This window comes from Brachionichthys hirsutus, chromosome 5 (genome assembly GCF_040956055.1).
Source record: "Brachionichthys hirsutus isolate HB-005 chromosome 5, CSIRO-AGI_Bhir_v1, whole genome shotgun sequence".
Classification (NCBI taxonomy): Eukaryota; Metazoa; Chordata; class Actinopteri; order Lophiiformes; family Brachionichthyidae; genus Brachionichthys; species Brachionichthys hirsutus.
The window spans coordinates 12,138,965-12,161,742 of record NC_090901.1 but is presented as its reverse complement, the minus strand read 5'-3'; the positions used below and the strand labels follow the sequence as shown (position 1 = coordinate 12,161,742).

General features: G+C 45.4%; 1 protein-coding gene across 1 annotated transcript in view; it reads left to right on the top strand.

The window, feature by feature from the left end:
* Positions 1-22,447, top strand: part of cspg4 (chondroitin sulfate proteoglycan 4) — a 49,760-nt gene extending 27,313 nt beyond the window's left edge. The window contains exons 2-11 of the mRNA XM_068739788.1: positions 2,873-3,036; positions 4,163-7,708; positions 8,993-9,181; positions 9,318-9,593; positions 12,072-12,248; positions 18,146-18,344; positions 18,416-18,547; positions 18,686-18,846; positions 20,180-20,363; positions 20,583-22,447. Coding sequence (XP_068595889.1) covers positions 2,873-3,036; positions 4,163-7,708; positions 8,993-9,181; positions 9,318-9,593; positions 12,072-12,248; positions 18,146-18,344; positions 18,416-18,547; positions 18,686-18,846; positions 20,180-20,363; positions 20,583-22,447 — 6,893 coding nt within the window. The remainder of the gene's footprint in view (positions 1-2,872; positions 3,037-4,162; positions 7,709-8,992; positions 9,182-9,317; positions 9,594-12,071; positions 12,249-18,145; positions 18,345-18,415; positions 18,548-18,685; positions 18,847-20,179; positions 20,364-20,582) is intronic.
* Positions 22,448-22,778: the final 331 nt, after the last annotated feature.

Genomic DNA, 22,778 nt, shown 5'->3' with positions numbered 1-22,778 from the left:
AGAGGAAGACTCCGTTTCCTTGAAGCATTATGAATACAAGGGCAGTCAGTCATCAAATTATAGCCATCTGCATTGGCATGAGACCAGGCTCCTGCTTGATGGACAATAAGGTAGTGTGTAGAGGGGCGTGGCTGCTACAAGGATTGTTCACTTAAGGTCGTCTTCACACCTGACCAAGCGGGCCCGGTTTGGAGGGGGGGGGGGGGTGAAAGTCTCGACAGTGTTGCATTTATCACTTGTTTCGGTTCTACTTTCACACCGTGATTTTAAAACACACCAAACTTTCTGAGCAGCATCACGTGGTTGAAAGGGCGATACAAAGGAGGAGGGGAAATCCCTCCCATGTGTTTCTCTGTGTGTTTCAAATGCACAGAGAGTTTGGTCCGGTGAGCTTTTACGCTGCATACGAACCAAACCAGGGTTCACTTGCAAGCGAACCAAGACCCACGTTTTTAAGCAGGCCAGAGTTTGCTTGTTCTGCACAAGAGTTCGGATGAGCTTTCACGCCTGCCCAAACGAAGTGGATTATCCAAGGAAATGAACTGTGGTCCATATAAAGCGGACCAAAGAGCCTTGTGTGAAAGCGACCTTGACACCAAGTATGGAAGAGGATCCATAGCTCCAGCTTGCACTCATAAGGAACAGGGGCGATCCGTTACAGATAATGATGGTCTGTCAGCAAATATCACCTTGGCAAGCTCCCATTATCAATGGTCCTCAGTCCCTGCTAGATGTCACGCTGCAGGAGGAAACGGGAAACGATGCACATTGAGATTTTATTCCATCCCTTCTTGCAAACCTGGTAGATAGAAGCAAGGGCACAGATATGAACAAGAGTCACAGATCAGGGCTTTTATAGAGATAGCATATTGAAAATGTGCTTTTTTCTACATGAAGCCTGTTATCTGCCTGGGCTTTACACAGCTTAGCTGGGGAACCAATGAATTCCAGGTCCAGGTACACTGCAGAGAGCGAAGCTATTGTGTGTATCATTAGAAAATATTTTTTTCCTGAAGGCAACTGCAGCAAATTTGAACCAGAAAATCCCCAGGCAGAATTGTCTTGGCATCGCTCTCTCCTTCAGCTTTTTATCCCCATGCTCAACGAACAATCCAACAAAAGCCCAGGTTTAAGAAGCATGGAGCTCATTGCGATTTTTTTTGTTAATGCAATTGCCGGTAAGAAAAGCATTTTCTCCCCTAATTTTTCAGTGTCAGCCTGAAGGCTTGTGTGTAATTAGCTCCTTCAACTGGAATACCTTAGTCTTACCACAAACTCTCTGAACTCTGTCAGGAGAGCTTCTCATTGTCGCCGTAAGGCGCGAGCAAAAATAGCCTCACAGAAGGTACAGCTTGAAATGAACGATGCAATAAAAATATTCAAATCAGTTCTATAAATTCTATTTGCAGGTTCAGCTCCATCTCATTAGTTTCATTCTTGATTAGTAGTTTTGTTGTTATTATTCACTTGCCCTTAAAGATTTTAAGGATTGATTAGCATCTCTGTTTGGGAGTAATGAATACTCCCAAACAGTATTGAGTATTGAAGTACAGCTAAGTGTGTGTGATTGTTGCTGTTTTCTTATCAGACATATATATATATATATATATATATATATATACATATACATATTCTAATTACTTTGCACCACATTTGCATTGCAGATTGGCGTTTCTTCCACTTTTCCTCAGTGGTATTGTGAACTCGCTACTAGATTTACCCCTTAAATTAGCTTGTCGTCGTTCGTTTTCACTCATTGGTGACTTTCAAGGCAGTGCTCTCAAAGTAGCTTCCCTAACTCGGCATATTGTATTAATGTCGATGCAACACAAAAGGGCAGCAACACGCTGCCCTTTTTAGACATGCACACACTTTCACATGGACACCGTTCATGCCATCGAAAATACCATTTCCATTTATAGCCATGAGTGTGAATGTTTATTGTCGTGCTTTCGCCTCTATTTCTTGACCTACTCGTGCATGAGAAGTTATGTTATGAGACGTTTGTCTCCTGGCATCGAGCCTACTTCCTGCTTAGCCTCTGGATGCTGCTGTTCATTCTGATGGAATATTTTGGTATTCATGACCTCATAGGAATGCTCTAACTTTGAATATTGAAGCAGAGAGGGACATTCCTTCATCCAAAGCAATCCAAAGCTTGAGCTTTGTGTTGTCAGAAGACTTCCAACGAGTTTCTATCTCTTGACCTGTCATCAAAAAACCCCATGCCTCTATCTCCTTACTAAGACTGTGGGAAACCCATGCTCATGTAAAAGGGTGTCTTTGGAGGTGGTCCAGTTTCATTTCAGAGCATGTGCGATGGGAGGTAATTGACTTCCTCGGTGGTTTACATTTTGTCAAGAGCCCTGAGAGCACACTGCGAGGCAGGTGCCTGAATTTGCATATCACTGCCAACGAGACAGCTCTAGCCTGGGAAATCCTACACTCCGTGACTCTATCTGCTCGGAAAACCTCCATGGGGTAACGACTGATGTCTCGGGGAGAGAATCCCTTTGAGGCCAAAGGAGCTGCTCTTCAGCGGAGGCAGCTGGAGGACACCTGATAATATAGAAATCCACACCCTGCAACGTAATGTCAGACTCAGAAATGCACATCTAAGTCTGCAAACTTCTACATTAGAATTCAGAGTTTGCATCCAGTCGGTTGTGGATGAGCAACGCATGCAGGCGTCTTTTGTGTTGTCGCAATGTGCTTTTAAATTACTGTTTTCTTTTTTATATTTTTTGTGTAATATTTGCCAAAATGACAAACAATATAAAAGCATTTTTTTGGCCTCATTTAAATGGCACAGTGAAGGAAACTGTTTCTGTACGGTGACGCACCAATCACTGACCATCTTTCTCTTTTCCAGAATCCTACTTTGGGGACAGCTTCTGCACTTTACAAGCCTACCAGGATGTCTCCACCTTCCACCTGTCGCTGCAGATCAAGACGAGTCGGCGAAGCGGGCTGCTGTTACTGGCTGCAGGGATGGAGGATTATCTATTCATTGAGCTCCAGAATGGAAAAGTGCAGGTGCGTAGTTAACAAAGTCAGGAGGGTGGCGTGTGTTTTTGCACTGCAAGACAGGCAAACATAGCGAAGCCTGGTCAGTCGCTAAAAAATACATTTGCGATCTCTTAGATTGTGATACAGTTACCTTCAGTTTACTTTATTTATTACTGCATTCTGCAATTTCAGCAATACTTAAACTTCAGCACTTAAAGTCACACTAACCTTCAGAGACATCGGTGATACCCAGAGTAACCCAAAGACGGTTATTAGAATATCAAACTGCATGCTAATATATATTCATTGAATTCACACTTTGGGTGATTTAAGACAACAATTGTCTTTGGTGCAAAAACAACCTGAGAGTGCAATATTTTTCCTGTGACATTAACTGCAGATATAAGGAGGAGAAACAAAACACGCGATAAATATGTGTATAAATTGTCCAAAATGTCAAAGCAAACCATTTTGTTATTGTGCGCTTACTTCCCGATGCAGAGATGTTGTTTTGGTGAACGAGCAGAGGACCTGTTTTACGCATTTAAAAAAATGACAGTCGTGTTATTATTTCAGCTGGATAACAACCTATTGATTCATCCTCTATTATATTCCCCACAAACGACACTTAGAATGGGCTTTGAAGGCTGTTGCTTTAAATGCTGTTTGGACAAGATCTCAGCTTTCAGATGACATGAATACATGAACACATTTCATAGGTGCCACTCTGAAAACAAGCAAAAACAAATTCTGCTGTCTTTTCTGGTTTTCTCACTGGAATGAAAAACCATGACATTTTACATCTAATACAATTAATTGCGTGACAGTTTCCAAAAAAAAAGCAGCAGTGTTTGTATCATGTGTGGTATCACAGAGATTGTTGCATAAATTTCCCTGGGAAAGGTCTCTGCAATTCATATGTGAATATATACATATATATCTATAATATACATGTTGTATGTAATATACACATAATTACCTTACCTGTCATCTATCTGTTCCTCCAAGCGACTGAAGGTATTAACTTTATTCTCGTTATGATGAACATGACATGGATGTAATTCAGTATTGACTAAACTATATTTTAAATACCACATATGTCACAATAACCATTTATTAGCATATTGTAAGTGTTTCATTTTGCTTCCCATAGGCCCGGATGAACATGGGGGCTGGTGAGGTGACGCTGTCTTCATCCCAGGGAGTACAACTGAACAACCTTCTGGACCACAAAATCTCACTCTCTCTGCAAAATGGCAAATTCACGATGATAATTGATGAGCTCTTTCCGACTTATGTTCCTGTTCCTGATGGGGAACAGCTTAACATTGACCAGGGCATTTGGCTCGGAGGAACAGGAGATCTGGACACTCCCTACCTCAGCAGTGCCATCCCCCCTTTCCGTGGCTGCATGACCGACGTCAAATTTGAGTCACATCAGTTTGATATTCTGAGCACAGCATTTAAGCAATGCCAAGACACGAAGGAATCCTGCAGTACTGAGTTTGAGGCCGGTGATGGGGAGGCAACTAGTTTCAGCACTCCTGATTCCTTTGTGTCATTCCCAACCTGGAGCGGGGCCAGTGGTTCTCCGAGGGTCATAGAGTTCTTAATGAAAACCACCATTGAGGATGCTTTACTCGTTTTCCACCCTGGCCGAGAGTCTGATTTCATTGCTATAGGTGTTGTTGAGGGCTACCTAAAAGGGATGCTGGACCTCGGCGAAGGCATGGAGATACTAGACAACACTCAGGTTCAGCTGGACGATGATCAGTGGCATAGAGTTAAGGTTCAGGTCAGTTACGAGACTTTTGACATCATTGTAGACAGCCAGTCTTCCTCCCTTCCTCTTGACGCCTCACAAAAGTTGGACTTGGTTGGAAACTTATATTTAGGAGGTATCCATGGGAAAATGAAGGATGTCTTCCGTGACAGCGGCTCCTTAAAACAGGTAGAAGAGAAAATGACCGCCGAATCCTTCATTGGCTGCTTAGGAGAAATTAAAGTCAACCAGAAGGATCGAAGCCTGCAGGACGCTTTAGTGACCAAAGACGTGCACGTAAAATGTGAAGGAGAGGACTACGACTACTCAAGCTACTATGACATCGATACAACCACTTCGCCGCCTGTCCACTTCCCATATGAGGATATGAACTTCAACGAACAGCATTGCTATCCAACCGACGAAACGCCAGAGATGTTCAGAAATGTGAAGAAACTCCTTGATGTCACCCCGTTGTTTGTGCCCGAAGGTGGGGAAGATCTTATCCAGATCGGGAACCTCAACCCCACGTTCAACCTCAGCGCCGCAGGAATGCGGCAGTCCGAGATCATCTTTACCCTCCAGGATGATCCCTGGTATGGTTTGGTCGATATCAACACAAACACAAAGCGCACACAAAAGTTCACTCTTCTTGATGTTGTCAACAATAAAATTAAGTACATGCACGATGGAAATGAGAGACTTGTAGATCGAATCCAACTGCAGGTGGTTGCTCACACCAGCAGCTACCTTCCAGCATGTTTAAGAACTCCTCGCCAGTATGTCATCCCAGTAGAGATCCTACCCGTCAGCGATGTGCCACAACTTAATGGAGGGGAAATACCCATCGCAGAAAATGGGAGGACTCTTTTCACTCCCAGCCTCATTCAGATGCGAGACTCTGACACCCGCTGTGATGAATTAATAGTAACGGTAACCTCTGAGCCTTCCATGGAAACTGGTTACTTAGAAAACAATCAGCAGCCTGGCAGAAGAATCTCAGAGTTCACCTGCAAAGAAATGAAAGATGGGAATATCTATTTTGTTCACAAAGAAGGAAGTCCTGGTCGAATTTCTTTCGAGGTCTCTGACGGAGGGTCAGCAAGTCAGTCATCTGCTTTTGCGTTGTCCGTCACATCACCACATATCACTCTTGTCACCAACAATGGGCTTCTCGTTTCTCAAGGAAGCAACGCAACCATAGGTATTCAAAATCTGGCTGTCATCGCTAATCCTCGTAATGCAGATATTACATATAACATCATGCAACCTCTCTTACTCGGAGAACTGCAGGTGTTGGATAGTGATGGGGCGTACAAGCAGGTGACATCTTTCCATCAATTTGAGCTGGATCAACGGCAACTTCGATATGTCAGCACAGACTCCAGCGACCAGGAAGATGTCGTGGTCGAGAGGATCCAGTTCGATGTCCGCATGGGACAATTCTCACTCTGGAATGACAGCTTCTCAATCAAGATCGTTCCAGCACAGGTGAAAGTTTCCAACCTGGTCGCATTGGAGTTGCAGTCAAGAGAGGAAATTCTCAGACACGCACACCTTCAAGCTGAAGTACGTGGGAAAAACTCAGATCCGCAAACTATCAAATACGTCCTGGTCAAGCCTCCGACACTCGGTAGTCTCCGATTGTTGGACAGAGAGTTGGCTGAGGACGATACCTTCACACAAAGGGACATTATGGACAGCATTGTTAGCTACAGAGTTCTCGTAAAGAGACCTATAGATAGCACAGACCAGTTCCAGTTCAGGGTGTTTGCTGATGACCAATATTCCCCTCTCTACTCCTTCCCCATTAACATCTTGGCGAGTGTAGATGCTGCCGTTCTGACCAATAAGAGGCTGGTTGTCTTACAGGGTGGTGAACACACTCTGAATAAAAACTATCTTTGGATGGAGTCTTCAGGTTCCACGCATTTTGTATATCGCATCATTCAACAGCCGGTGCATGGCAGACTGATAAGAGACTCCCCACCCGGGCAACCTAGGTTTGAGGGGGCAATAAGAGTTTTCAGCAATGAAGACCTGCAGCTTAACAGACTTATTTACACACACGATGGCTCCGAGACCAGCAGCGATGAATTCCACTTTTCCACATTTGATCAAGCAAAGGAAAGCCCAGACGATCAGGACACAGTCGAGAGGGTTTTCAGAATTTCCATTCAATCCAAGAATGACCACGTTCCTGTGAGGGTTGTGGATGAAGTCTTCAACGTAGTCCGCCACGGACAGCGCCTGTTAACAACCGACATCATCCAGTTTAAGGATGATGACTCAGGTTTCAACGACACTCAAATTGTCTTCGCTCGCGAGGGAATCCTCTCGGGCAACATCGTGTCAACGTCCAATCCCTCGCAGTCCCTTTTCCGTTTCACCCAAGCCGATTTGCGCGATAAGAACGTCCTCTTTGTTCATCACGGTGCAGACCGGGAACGCTTTTCGCTGCAGGTGTCGGATGGTTTCCACAAAACTACAGCGCTGCTTGAGATCCAGGCAACGGAGCCCTATCTGCGAATAGTAAACAACACAATCATCGTCATCGATCACGGAAGCACCAAGACGCTCAACACCACCCTGCTGAGCGCTGACTCCAACATGGACATCAGAGACGACGGTGAGATCAAGTTCCAGGTCACATCGCCCCCCAGCGATGGCAGGATTATTGTCAGCGGGATAGAGGCTTCGGTGTTCACCCAGGCGGACTTGAAAAAAGGCGTTGTGTCCTATGAGCATAACTACGAGAGTCTGAGGTCCAAGGACTCCTTCGCCTTCACCCTCCAAGCCAGAGGACAGTCAGAAGAGGGCACATTCAGGATAAAAATATTCAAGCAGGGCTACCTGTCTGAGCCTGAGGTGATAACCAATGAGGTCATCATTTCCTACGAGGGAGAGCACACCGTCATCAGCCAGGAAAGTCTGAAGGTAATGTTACTTCAGGTTTACTACGTAGACTTTAATGTGATCTGGAGCTACAGGTTACAAATCTACTCTTTAACTTAATTCACTTTTAAAGTGCACTTAAATGTAAATTTGTTTCAGCAGCATTTAACACGTTTTTCTTTTTTTATTGCATTGATTGTGTAACAAAGAGTTCCTTTGTCGATACGAAATAGACATTCCACAAGTCACCCGGTCCTGTTTTGTAACCTTCTGAATATGACTGTTTTTAATCTGGTTTATATACTAAATTACAGTCTATTAAGTTTGGAAAACAGAGCAGTAAGTACCCCCCCCCCCCCGAGGAGCTACCCCAATCCCCGCTGTAGTTTATAAGATGAGCCTGCCTGCACTTCATGCTGAAGGTAATTAATGAGGTTTGAATTGTCGGTCCATTCATAACACATTCTCTATATGCATGTGTGTGTGCATTCATCAAATAAGCAGCGACAACTCTGCATATAAAGTATTCATTCTTTTGCAAACTTCTCGCCATAGCAGACCCGTTTTAATGCCACAGCATTCACCCGACACGTCCGGTATGCATCCTACTAAAAAATACATTTCATAAAGCCTCGATGGAACGGCGAGACTTTACGAGAGGCAGCACATTAGTTGGACTTTTAGCTTGTCCCTAATATTAAAATGGAAAATCGTGTGATCTGAAATATTATCAGAAGCAAGCCTGACTGCTAAACACTCAGGCTCCAGCGTTTATTAAATCTTCTCGACAGGGGATGGCCATAAATATGCCCGCTTGTAAATCCAGGACGTGACTTTCAGATATCACTAATGTCTAGTTTTAGGTTTATTGTCCACTCTGTGTTCGTACTGTTGTAATGTTATACTCACGCCATTAGGGTTTTGATCACGCAGTGCCCTATTTTGGTAGTTTGCGTGCAGCAATCTTGTTTATTGCCTTTGGCTTACAATGCCGTCCTTGTGCTGGAGGGAAATGTGCGCAGGGGGCGTCGCTGCCAATTCTGAATGAAAACTGTTTTGAAAAGTTTTATATGATTCCACCAAATGTCACTGGAACAGTTGCGCAACCATCTGTGAATCCTGTCAGCTGCGAGACGTGTCTCTGTTTCATTGGTGGCGTGAGGACGCCGTCGAGTAGAAGCCACAAAACGGCTTTAGATTTCAAAGCATCTTCCTGCAGCTTTTAGAATCTGTGCAGCAGGATTACTTCTGCAAGGTCATTATTGTGTGTGTGTGGGGGGGGGGGGGGGCATGGTGATAAATTAATCACAAAGCTTCTCCTTTTAGGTGGATCAAGCTGATATTCTGCCCACAGAAATGGTGTTCACCATTAAGCATCCTCCTCGTCTGGGTCATGTGGTCAAACTGACAAACAGCTCAGACGGCACGGCGTCGCCCGTCCTCGAGTACATTCACTCCTTCACGCAAGAGGACATCGCTGAGGGACGCATTCTCTACGTGTCTGCATTCATCCAGGTTTATTGTTGCTTTATTTGCTCTGTGTAATAAATGCTCCTCGTTGTAGTCCCGCTGTGTAAAGAAATTGAGGCAGAAGCTCCACCTCTGGTCTGTCAAAGGCGACAGGTATGAACGGATCGTCCGTCTCTTTCAGGGCCGTGACGTTTTCACGGTGGACGTCAGCAACGGCTTTACAACCGTAGAGGACTTGCACGTCTCTGTGGAGACTGTGCCCCGGCTCATCCCCGTCCAGACCTTCAACTTCTCCGTGAAGGAAGGCCTCAGCAGGGCAATTAACGCAGAGGTCATCAACGTCTCACATCCCTTCTACAGCTCGGCAAACATCGACTTCTTTGTGGAGGAGTCGCCGCAGCATGGCGAGATCCGGTATCTGGACGGCGACGAGCTCACGTACTTCACATGGGAAGAGGTAGGAAGTTATCGGATGGAAAACGCTCCAGAATTTACAGATGGTTGGAACAAAAAGCTACCAAGCATCCTGAAACAATCGCATCTGCCGGACCAGCTCTTTCTCTTTAGCCCAATATGAGTCATACATAAATGACCTAAAACTACATTTACTAAATGACTGTGTAGTAAAACATTCGATCCACTATCTAGTTAGTATATAATTTCTTTAATAGCCTCCATAGAAACACAAGAGCTTCCCATAGATGCCTGCTCTTATTATTCTGTTATGTCAGATTTCTCAAAACCCAATAATCCATATTTGTATCCGGTCTTAATAACTCCAAGGAGTATTAGACTAGATCATGAGAGCATTACTATGGAACTTTCCCAATTAGTACTCGGGAGCTGTTTTGGATTTGTTGTGTTGCACCAGATGGAGAGGGGGAGGGGGGGGGGGAGGATCCGGGAGCCGCTGCAGCACAGATAGCTGGTCTCCCTCCGTGTGGTTCAGAGGCCGCAGCTTCAGGAAAATATTACAAATACATGAGTAGTTACCGGTGGAAAAACCATCATGCACGCTGGGGGAACCACAGTTTAGTGGCGCTAGTTAGACACATATCTTATAATAACTCCTACATCTCAGCTCCGTTTTTTTGCTGATCCATTGTGGAAAAACTGACGCTGGCGTCGGAGCGCCTGGAGCCAAAATAGACTGGCCCGGTATGCTCCTATAATAATGTGTGAGTGCACACAAAACTCTCGCGCCTTGCTCCCTGCCAGACTCACGGAGTCTCTCAAAGATCCCACTGTGTCCTGGAATTGCTCGACTGTACAGCAGCGATTACTCTGTTACCAAAGAAAGAATATGCAGATATCATCCACTGGCGGGGAAATGAAAAAGACGACCCAAAAACGTTTACATGCTGCTTCTTTGAAAACTTTTTTTTGGATTTGTTTGCTTTTACTAGGATGCAGAGAAGAGAGTGGAACAAACTTAAATCTCCCAACATATTAAAGAAGCTTCCAAACCTCTTCGAAACCAGACCCTAATTGTTCCACATTTAAGTCAAATCTGTTTCGACTTACTTTTTGCATTGCTGTGTTTTCCTTTTCATGGTTCAGTCACTTCTTGCATTTGGCTTGAAACCAGCAGCAGTTCCCTCAGAGGGCGCTCGCTAAAGAGTCCCACAGGAAAGAGTTCGTTTCCACTACGGCGAGACAAGAAGGGTCAACTTTTTATTTTAGTTTTTGCCCATTTGTATTGATTATATATCAGAAGCGGAATGAAAGCATGCTAATGTGTCACTCTGGTGGAGACACCACCGATGAAAGCTGAAAGTTGGACCTGATAAATAAACGGTTGCTTTGGTTTGGACGATGAAGTCATGTGCATCATGCGGTGACGAGGTGGGGGTCCAGCTGGAGGAAATCTGAAACACCTCCAACATCCGAGATGCATTAATCCAGTTCCGCTTTCCTTCAGGTCCCAATTAGCTCGTCCATCTGTGGGAATCTATTAAAGCCCACACAGACATCTTTGTTTTTTGAGACCCAACCAGAGGCAAACTCGGCTTTGACATCAAACAATGGTGGAAAATAAGATAAATTATGCAGCAGGTATCAAATATTGGTTAAAGGCAACACGTACAACAACCGCCTGCTGTTTACCGGTTCTCCTCCTCATCCATATCGATGATGGGGGGGGGTTGTTAGCCCCAAATGATGCTAGTCATATGGGATCCATTTGGGCCTTCCTGCCCAGGTCCTCGCCTGACGGCAGTTTACCGGCTTTTTGTCCAGACATGGTTCCAACGGTTGTCTTTGCGGACAATAAATTGCTTCTCTGACTTTATAAAGATCTGAGGAAGACGGTTCCTACACAACTTAGTTGATCCAAACAGGAATGCAGGACTGAGATGCGACCGCATACGATGCCTGGTGCTGAGGTTGCTCCTCTGTATGCAAGGAGGCGGAGGAGTTGGCTCGGCCCGGCTGCAGGTGCTGCTCCCCTTCCAGCTCACTTGACCCAGGATGACTGATTCCTTTGTGAAGCCGGTTTCCCTCAAGGTTTTGTCCCACCAGGGACATTTGTTCCTTTTCCTGCAGCTAAGGATCCGATTGTAGCCTTTATCGCTCACTTTTAAAGATATATTATCTCCTCGGAATAAAATAAAATAAAAGATAAATTGTCCAAAAGCAAAACGCTTGCAGGTCTCTTGAGGTGAGAGCAGACCCAGAAAAACGCAACAGCGAAGTTGCTTTATTGTCTAAGATCAGGAGCCCAATGCCAGTCTTAGCAACCAGACTCCTTCAGCGATGAAGATGAAGATGAGAATCTGTGTCATGAGTTTCTGTCCAGGTGAAGCTGAATATGACGGTTCCATGCATGTGAAGAGAAACCGCCCCGTTGCAGTATTTTATTCTCTTTCCAGCCGTTCACCTCTGATACAGAACTGAATGGAAAAATATGTCCCCTTTATTTTTTTGCCCTCTCCAGCTAAAACTTGGACACGTCTACTACACGCATGACAGCAGCGAGACCACGGAGGACAGCTTCACGCTCTCTGCCTCGGCCTACGAGATCGAGCGCCGGAGCCTCCCCGTCACCATCGCAGTGACCGTCATACCAGTCAACGACGAGCCGCCAAGAGTGACACGAAACACGGGAGTGGAGGTAAAAAACAAACAAACAATTCCTCTGTCATTCATGTTGTGTTGCTCTGACCCTTTCCTCCAAACTGGACTGAAATGTTTCTGTTTCATCGTCTATACAGCCACACGTTGACTCGGAATAGAACCTCCCTGCAGATCTATGTCTGAATCCACTTCATGGATTCATTTTCTGCCTCAGTCGCAGCATAGAAATCAGAATTGGTGCTTTATAAAAGTCCAAAACGGGTCAATTCAGTTTAGTTTCGAGGCATACCTTCATTTTTTTTTTTTTTTTGGCAGGAAGTGTGTGACCTTAATGGTGTTTGCCCGAATTTAAAGTCCAAGCCACTAGAAAGGCGTCGTGTCGTGAGGATTATCTCATCGTCGCAGCTTCAGAACCGCGGTGTTAACAATTAATGGGCCGTAAACTCTGAATGAACTCTGCAGTCCCCTCTCAGCGATATCGGATGGGTCAAAGCCACGGTGGCGGTCCACCGCCATGAATCATGTATGAACCGACAGTTAAATTCACTTCACTGAGCGAAGTACAACAACAAAAAATGCTGGGAGTTTGTGTGGTTTTTTTCTCACGCAGACAAGAGATCAACAACATCACTGCTTCTGCTGCAGCGTGTTTGTCTTTATAAAGCGCCGTAAAATAGGAGTGAATTTGCATATTCTCAGCGTGACTGCTCTAAAATGTGAAAAGTAAACCATGCATGCCACGCAGGAGCCCCATGATGCACTGCTGTGTGCAGCCAGAGCAGGGCGAGCATCATTTCAGCCACGAAAGGCATTTTAATGCAGTCTCAAAACCAACCCGCAGCCATAAATGTGACATTTTAGAATATGAAATGAATCATTTGGTATATTTCAGGCTGTAGCAGAGTATTATTTATTTGCAGTGTGGCTGCATCCGGAGGATTTAGAGGTTGTTATAACTGCCGCGCCACGATTATCATGTGTAAATCACATTATTTTATATATATATATATTCTGTGTCATCGGAGCAATAAAGTAAAATGACAGCAGATCTCATTTGGTATTATTCCAGCACTTGACTGGCTGTCATTAGATAATAATAGTGAAATTACAGGCTATAGTTTAACTCTAATTATCTGATCAATGCCTGTCCCCGCCCTTTCCTGGCCGAGGCCACGCCCCTCCATCTAGCATGCATTCATCAATTATACACTTTTTTTCCAGTAGCCTAGAATTGGCCCGTAGCTTTTCTCCCTCTCAAGCTATTGCTAAACAATTCCATCACAGCTACTGTAAAAAAAAAAAAAAACGTCAGTTCGGAGTCGTTTTAGAGCGTGCGCCACGCCTTCGCTCTGATTTACGGATCAGTCGTGAAAGAGAAGTTTTGAGGCTCCAGTGAAGTCGAAGGGGCGAGCACCCAGTTGGAAAAAGCCAGCAATAATCAGCTCACAGAGCTGGAAACCAACTGTGTCATTCAAGCCCTCCCTGCTCCGCTTGCGGCTCCCCGTCTCCCTGGCAACCCGTATTTTTGGAAAAGCCAAGATGGTCGACAAGACCGCGGCTTTCTAGCAGCGTGAGGGCGGCAGCCAATCCCTGCGCCTCCTCTGCTGCGGCTGCAGAAAGTAACGCGATAATATATGGATGTCTGTCCTGACCCAGTGGCGCTGGGATTGATTTAAAGCAGGAGGTGTGTGTGGGTGTACGTGTGTGCATGTGTGTGTGTGTGTGTCCTCACCTCTGCAGTCGATGATCACACACGATGAATAACGTCAGTGTGATTAGGCACTGTTCAGGCACACTATTGATCCCGTTTGGGCCGGGCTACAGGCTACAGCTGTTCTCCATTAGAGCTCACACTCGGCCTCCGTTAAAGCTCACACTCGGCCTCCATTAGAGCCCACACTCGGCCTCCGTCTGCTTCTCCCTCCGGGTTTGTCTGACTTTCTGAAAGTAGCTCCCTTACTTTTTCTCGCTCTATCTAGCCGTCTATCAGCCTGTCTTACCCCCTCTCTCCTCTGAATCTTTCATATTCTTGCAGGACTGTGTTTCCATCCGAACACTTTTTAAGTTTGTCTCTGGACTAATTGCGTGCTTGGATAATATAATCCCTGGAGAAAGGTCACAGAGGGCATTTGGATTGTTCTGATAGACGCCGGGGGGGCTGGACTGTTGCTTTTGTTTCAGTCGAGGCATCAATCCTCTTATTTACTTTGCCGCTCCACACTACGGAGTGACACAAACATCTTTGTACCCGCCTGCACTGCAAAACCAGCCAAGCGTTGAGCTGCTAGGGCAGTTTTCGGGATGGGGCCTCAAACATGTGCTGCCCCCCCCACACACACACACACTGTCTCAAACAAGCCATTTGCCTGTGGCTCCTCTGCCATCACTGCTTCCAAATGAAATTCCAGCCATTGTGTTTGATCAGATTTCATTTGCAGGCAGGCTTTTTGCTGCTAAATGCATTGATTGTCGTATGAACCAATCATTTGCTAGGCCATTTTCAGATTACCTGCCCTACATTGCCTGTTGCCCCATGTGAAGCGGGCTTGTGGTGCCATCTGGTGTCGGAAAGTGTGTACTACAGGCTTTAAAATAATTTTTCAGTCTCGTGTTTTTGGTCTCATTTTATCAGTATTGTGTGATTGCTATCATCAGTAGAATCATTTTCATAAATCAAACAACTCAGAGAAATCAATTAAAAGATCCTCATATTTCCTCTTAAAAAACACTTGATTTGGAAATGTCTTGCAAAAAACACTGAAAACAGGCTCGAAACAAAAGCAATCAAGGTCTTTTATCTAAAAGTCTTCAGGCATTTTAATCTGTCAGCCCCCCCCCCCCAATTCCAATTAGCACTTCAACAAAAACAAAGATAATTAAATTGTCAGAAGTTAGTGACAGAATATTCTGAAACATTTGTCTGCGCCCGTCTGGATTTGTCAAAGCAGTAATTAATTTTACAAACATCTTTGTCAGACAAGGCCATTTGTTTAAATTAAAGTGAGGAGAAGTGGAAATTTATTTGTATTAATATTAATAAACTGGTTTGTGCCTCAGGTTCTTTTGAATTTGTATGTCTGGAATACTCCAGCGGTTTAGAGAACTTCCGTTTGAATTTAGTTGACGGGAAGCTTTTGTCCCCGTGGTTCAAACATTTTAACCACATGTGTCAAACTCAAGGCCCGGGGGCCAAATGTGGCCCTCCAAGTCATTTTTTGTGGCCTGCGAGAGCTGTGTGCAGACATTTGTTTTTGTAAAATGCTGCATCTGTCACACATGTTCTTAACAGCCCACATTTGTTGGTTGTTCTGCAGTTCTGCCCCTCAACTGTGACAAAATAGTTTTGAACAAAGTTAATGCCATAACTTGTGTTGGATGATATTTTTATTTATTTATTATTTAATATTATTTACTTGAATAAGTTTTATTATTGATCGATGGAGTCGTGTGGTTTTCTTAACCTGATCAATTGAAATGATTTATTTTATAATAACAGCAAGTGCTGAAATGTTGATCCCGGCTACATATGGCACTCAGGATCAGCACCGGACAGCTCCATAGGTAGTCGGCTATATATGGTGCTGTCCAGTGCAGTGCTGTTAAATAATTAAATAAAATAAATAGTTCTTTAACAGCATGTTAAGGAGTAGTAGTTACATTTATTTTACATTAAATGTCCCCCGTTCATTTATATCCTGACAACACATTTACATCAAGGCACTGAGATCAAATACCTTCAGCTGGAGCCTGCAGGTGCTGCTGCTGCTGGTGGTGGTGTTGGTGAAGTGACAGTGATGCACTTGAGAGGGAGAGACATGTCACATGTCTGTATAGCGGTGTGGCTCGATCCGACTGTCTGAACGATCTCACAGGTATCGTTCCATTTCCAGCAGGATGATGTGACACACACACACACACACACACACACACACACTCTCCTGCCTGAGGCATCAGACATCAGACTCATGAGAGGTTCTTGATCATCTTGACAGGACCCTTCTGATAATATCCGTCCCTGCTGGCCCAAACCCAAACTGATTAGCAGGAGTCTGGCGTGGACCCGTCCTGAAGGAGTTAGCTGACTTCAGGTATCAGATGTTAGGTTCTGCCGGTGACGGGTCTCAATCGCTTCCGGCCCCTTCAGCATCCCTCTTCTGCACCCCCCCCACCCCCCATCATCGACGGCTGCACAGCAAGCGGTTAAAAGACTCACTCACTGCAGGTGCGGCTAAAAACACAGAGTATTTTCATGTAAATGCAGATGAAACAGAATTTATGTGTACCGGTAATGTAGGCGTTTAAAAAAATGATATGGCCTAATAATTTTATTTGGTCTTTCTTTAGCTGGAATCCTCCTTTCTGCTGATTTGCCTCCACAGCCGAAGCAAAATGTTATAAGTTTTCTTTTAACTTTCATTAAATATTCATTTTTATTTGTCATGAGGAATAAAATGAACTTCATTTTAGCACTGAAATCACAGGCACATGTTTTTCCACGTTAGCAGATTCTAACGTTCACATAGCTAACACTCAACTTTTCTGCTCGCTTCACCTTGAGATTAGAAATATATTTTTTAGGGAAAAATGCATGCAAAGCTAATGATATTCCCTAGTTTTGTACTGTACTACTAAAACATTAGCATGCTGATACACCACACTTGTGGACATGCTAAATATTAGCACGTCTGTGGAGAAATCCCATCATAAAAGCATTCTTTTCTTTTCTGTTTTTTTTTCTCAATGGAGCGGGAATTGATCGAACACGACTTTAACGGGTCGGGTTTGAAGTTTTCCTTTTCTCAGCAGGGAAACCTTCCGATGTCATTCCTCACACATGCAACCTACAGATTAAATTACAGAGGAATCCTTATAATTAGCTCCGGGAATTTCGGAAAAATTCAAGCCGTTCAATGGCCAGTAGCTAGCTGTATGTGTTGAAGGCCTTCTTGTGCCGAGACAGACTTGACTCTTGATAAAGGGAGGTGTCAGCAGGTTTCCCAGATCAATATTCACCTGTGACTCCTGGGCACCCTCGGCCCACTCCTGGCTGATTTGAGCTCTTTAAGGACGTCCTTCTAGAGATCAGGACAATTTATTTCAATTAATACTCCTTTCAGTCATCCAACCGTTAGAAGTCCATTAAAAGCCCCTCCGCCCGGACAGAGTCGTTCAGCTACACCGCCGTGCTCCATCTTCTGATAACAGGAGCTTCGGATGCTGTTATTAAACTGCCTCTCATCATTAACTCCGCCGAGGCGGGAGCTATGTAATCACCGGCGTGGGTTTGTTTTGTTTGTCTGTTTGTCTCTCTGTTAGCAAGATAACTGAAAAGGAAACAGATCTCGATGACATTTTCAGAAAATGTTGGGAATGTTACCAGGAACAGATGATTAAAGTTGAGTGATGATCTTCAATATCTCGGTTGATTATTGACCCGTCATGTATGGTGGGGATCCTCTAGCTCGCCCCTGAATTCACCGCAAGGTTCTTGGAAGTTCGGTGGGCTATCTTAGCACCTTAGAACCAAGTTCCAGTCATCGTTTTCAACATAGTTGGACAAGGGATTACGGCTTTATTTCAAGAGGAGACCAGGTGATACGCGCCCTTTGCTGTGAAAGTGTGGCGTGTAGAACATCGAGTGTGCGACGCCGGCGGCATTTTGAGACTAAATACGAAAACAATTCAGAGATGAGACGGATAAAGCGGCGTCTGTAAAAACAGCGTTAGTAAAAGAGGCATGTTTGAAACTGAAGCTGTCCGCCTACAGGCCAGACATCGCACAGCGGCGCTGTGATAGACAAGAATCTATCTTCTTCTTTGAAGATTATTTTATTAAAGAAGTGTTGACACTCCAAATGAAGTCGAACGACTGGGATGAACTCCCCTGAACATACCTGTTTTCATCCTACTTTCCCTCTGTGTGGTTTTTCACAGGTCCTCGCTGGGGAGGAAGCGGACATCACCTCCAGTATGCTGAACACCGACGACGCGGATACCCCACTGGAAGAACTGGTTTACCACGTCGAGGCGCCGACCAACGGGATCGTGGCGCTGAAGGAGGCGCCTGAGGAGGGCGTCCTGAACTTCACACAGTCTCACATCAACAACGGGGAGGTCATCTTCATTCACGAGGGTGAGAGGGCAGGAAGTAACTCGCCTCTGCGCTTTGTTGTCCTTGTTATTTTACCTCTTGTGTTCCTGCAGGTGACGATTCTGGAGGCTTCAGCTTCAAAGTGACGGACGGACAACACACAAGTCCTCTCTACCAATTCGTCGTCACCGCCCGGCCTCTCACCATCACCATGGTGATGCGGGACGAGCTCACGGTTTTCCCAGGTAAGATGCCAATGTCCTAAAAAACCCTGTAACCTCACAGAACTTCAGTTCTGCAATTGATCAATAAAATAATTTTAACCACTGTATGAAAAATGAAGCATCAGCGCAGGAAATGACCTCCATGCTCTGCTCTCCTAGGAACACGGCAGCCAATCACCAGCGCCAATCTGGGAGCGGTGACCAATGAGGATGGAAATGAGATCAGCTACTCGCTGATTCGTCCGCCGCGTTTGGGGAGACTCATCCTGGCCAAAGACCGAAACCAGTTTGAGGAAATAACCCATTTCTCACAAACACAGGTGATTCATGAGTTCCTCTCTGTGAACAACGCTCCTTCAGGAGCCGATTAATCCCATTTTCCCTCTTTCCCATAAACGTAATCTTAATTACGATTAAGGCATTAAATGTAAAAGTTAAAAATGCATTAAAGCACACGATGATTAAAATGACGCTTGTGAAAAAAAAAAAGAACCATCCAGGTCTGCCAACAATCATAAATTACACCTCTTCTCTTTGGGAAATGAATCCTTTCTCTTTTCAGGTTCAACACTCATATTAATATGAGGTCTGTGTAACTAATCCATTCTACAGACACACTTTTTACGCCCCTTTCATGCATATAAATCATCCTTTGAACACAAAAGGCTGCTGAGGAGCACGCCATCCCTCCAGAGTTAGAACATAAGTCATTTAAATTCCGTTTCTCTCGGCTCATTTGAATACATTCACAGGTCTGTTATTGTGTTACTGCGTTTCCCTCAGCATTGACTTTGATTTAAAGACTTGGGGGCAGTGAAGTCTGCAGTAAAGCTCACTCAGTCTGAACCAGAGATGCTGTTCCTGAGAACAGCTGGGAAAAAAATGACTGGCAGGTGATTTGGTTTGAGTTCACACTCTGAAACTACGACTGTTTGCATCTCGTCTCGGGCTGAATACGATTTTTCCTGAGCTTCGTCAGATAGTTTTAGTCGTCTTAACCAACCAGGTAAACGATGCAGGTGCTCACCTGATAAATCTTCTGCATCAAAAAAAATCTGCTTTTCTCCTATGAAGTAATATTAAAGTGGATGGAGCTTCAGCATGTTTACAGATGAACGTAACCTTTGACTTATCCGTCTCAGCCATCGTCGTATTTCCCTTCTCCACCAGCAGAGGTCGACATTGCTAATGCACTAAAAGGAACCGATCTCTGTCCAAACTCCTGCTGGTATTATTTGCATATGTTTTATAATTCTTATCAATTGATCGTGTTGTACCGCCATGCATCCATTCCTAGCATCCGACCATCTATGGATGAGCACGCGAACGAATCCTTTCCCTGTTTAGAAAGGAACAAAGTTTAACAGCTAGTTAAACGCGATGAAGGACTGAAGACATGTTTCGAGTTTGTGTTTGCGGATGCACGAGTTGAATCTTGTGAGAGAAAACTTTCAGACTCAGCGGCCTCAGAGGCCCGTCACATTCCAGTTCCCCAGCACGGGTACCAGTACATTTGAGCCAAACCACTGCTGCAGCCTTAGAGCTCCCATTTCACTGTGTTGCCCGAAAACATCAAAGGGAGTGAACGGGCTTAAACTAAAATGTGGTTTGAACATCTCACCATCGTCTGATGTCGTTTCCTCTGGCCCACAGCTGGAGGCGGGGACTATCTACTATGAGCACCAGATACCCGAGGAGCCCTTCTGGGCGCTGGGTGACTCTATGGAGCTGACGCTGTCATCCCAACCAGCCCCGGAGGTCCGTCACATTCTGCCCATCACCATCTCTTACTATGCCGCTCACAGCAACATTTCCTCACAGCTGTGGAGGAACAAAGGTAAAGGACTGAGCAAATGAGCAAAATGAATAAATTGAGCGAAGGCTCGGAGTTGACTATGCAGTGCATTAGTTTCATTTTATTGCAAATGTAAGAGTGTTCTAGTATCGTCCCTGTAAGATGAAAAAGTTGAATTTTAAGTCAAGCAGTCTGAGCATTCATGGCCTTTACATAAACTTGAAATTTTAAATTGTGTCTGTTTTTATCATTTGTGCTCAGGTCTAGAAATTGTGCAAGGCCAGAGGAAAGCCATTGATGATTCAATTCTGAATGCCTCCAACCTTTTGGCAAGCCTACCTGAAGATCAGCGCAGATATGCGGACGTGGTTTTTGAAATCAAGCGTTTCCCTGAGCATGGACAAATCACTCTGGGTGGTCAAGGCCTGCCACGAGATGCCCCAACCTTCATGCAGGAAGATGTAGCTCAAGGCAATGTGGAGTATCTCCATGACGACTCAGGGGCCTCCACTGACAGCTTCTATTTCAGGGCTCGTCTAAAGTCTGAGGGCCGCGAGTTGGCATCACCGGCCGAATCCTTGGTCCTCGAAGAGGTTTTTGCCATCTCAGTTAAACGGCGTGGCTCCGAACCGCCGGAACTCGTCACGATAGATATGCTCTTGGAGGTTCTTCAAGGCTCTGTGACCATCTTGACTAGGAAGCATCTTAACACTCAAGATGAGGACAGCCCACCAGACGAGGTGCTCTTCAAAGTGACCAAAGCCCCGACCAACGGTCGCCTGGTTGACTCGCTCACAATGGAGCCCATTTCTGAGTTCACGCAAGAGATGATCAATCACGGACAGGTGGGCTTCTACAGTGATGGCAGCCTGGCTGATGGCTTTGTGGAATTCATTGTGTCAGACGGAGGACATGAAACGGAGCCACATACGCTTCACATTGGCGTCCTGGCTCACACCCTACTTCTTGAACTCGCGCCTGACATCAAGGTGAAGCAAGGCAGTGACGAAACCCTGGTGACTGAAGAGATGTTAAAGGTCTCAACGGGGGGCCCGGTTGAGGAGGATATTCTTTACAAGATCACAAGTGTTCCTAAATATGCGGCCGTCATGGTGGACCGGAGGACTACATCTGCCTTCACCCAGAAACAGATCAGAGAAGGAAGAGTCAGCGTCCGCTTTGTGAAGTCCACTTCCCCTCGAGACAGTGTGGCATTTGTAGCTCGTAGCCGAGCTGCTAACGTCTCCTCTGTGCTCAACATCACCGTCCAGCCTCTGGCCAATATTGCTCAGGATCCTCTCTTACCCCAAGGTGCTCTTGTGCAACTGGACAGTAAGCTTGTGGATGCAACCGCCCTTGCCAACAAGACCAGAGCCAACCCCACATTTACGGTCATCCAACAGCCAAGGGCGGCCCGTTTTGTGACGTCTGGGGGTCCTGATGCAGGCCAGCCAGTGGACACATTCAGCCAGAAGGACCTGGACGACGGCCGTGTAGCTATGGAAATCCTAAATGGTTCCTCTGCATCAGCTGATAGTATCACTCAGGATGAAGCCCGCTTCCTGCTCAAAGCTCATGGGGTTCCACCTGCAGAATGTGTTTTCCCCTTCCAGACGGTTGCCTATAACGCCTCTGGGATCTATCCTGCCACTGTGTTGAGGACTCCCTTAGAAGCCACCTCAAAGGACAATAACGACCTCCCTGAAGTGGGCGGGTCCCCTCGTTCCACTCCGGCCAGCCCCCGCTGGAGGGGCAACATGGACTGGCCCCATGGCGATGCCCCCACGACAACAGCTGGCTCAAACTCCCACGGAAAGCCATATGTTTCCAGGCGTAGCAACTTCTGGTCTATTCTCATCCCGATCTTAGTGATCCTCCTTTTGCTGCTGGTAGCGGTTTTGGCCTACTACCTGATCCGTAAAAACAAGACGGGCAAACACAACGTCCAGTCGGCGGCATCCAAACCCAAGAACGGAGAGGTGGCCGGCACAGAAACCTTCCGTAAAACCGACCCAGCTAATAACATCCCCATGTCCGACATAGACGCCAAGGATGCTGACCCGGAGTTGTTGCAGCATTGTCGGACAACGAACCCGGCCTTGAAAAAGAACCAGTACTGGGTTTGAAACTCTTGCAGACAGGACACAGTGGAAGCTGGATCCTCAAGTGTTTGAGCCTCCTCGAGTCCTTCCTCTCAGTATTAAAGATCTCTTGCCACACCAGATTAAAAGAAATGAACGACACCATTGGGTAATTACTTATCTGGAACATAACTGTGGAGAAATTCTCAGGCTATGAAACACTGAATAGTTATTGGCGAAGAAAGAAGCGGCTTCCTATTGAAGGAGGCTCTATTTATTTTAGTTTTGTCATTCCTCTTAGTCAAAGGGCGCAAATAAAGACATAAACACGGAGAGTGTTTACAAAGGTATTCGGGATGTGCTCTGTCGTTGTATT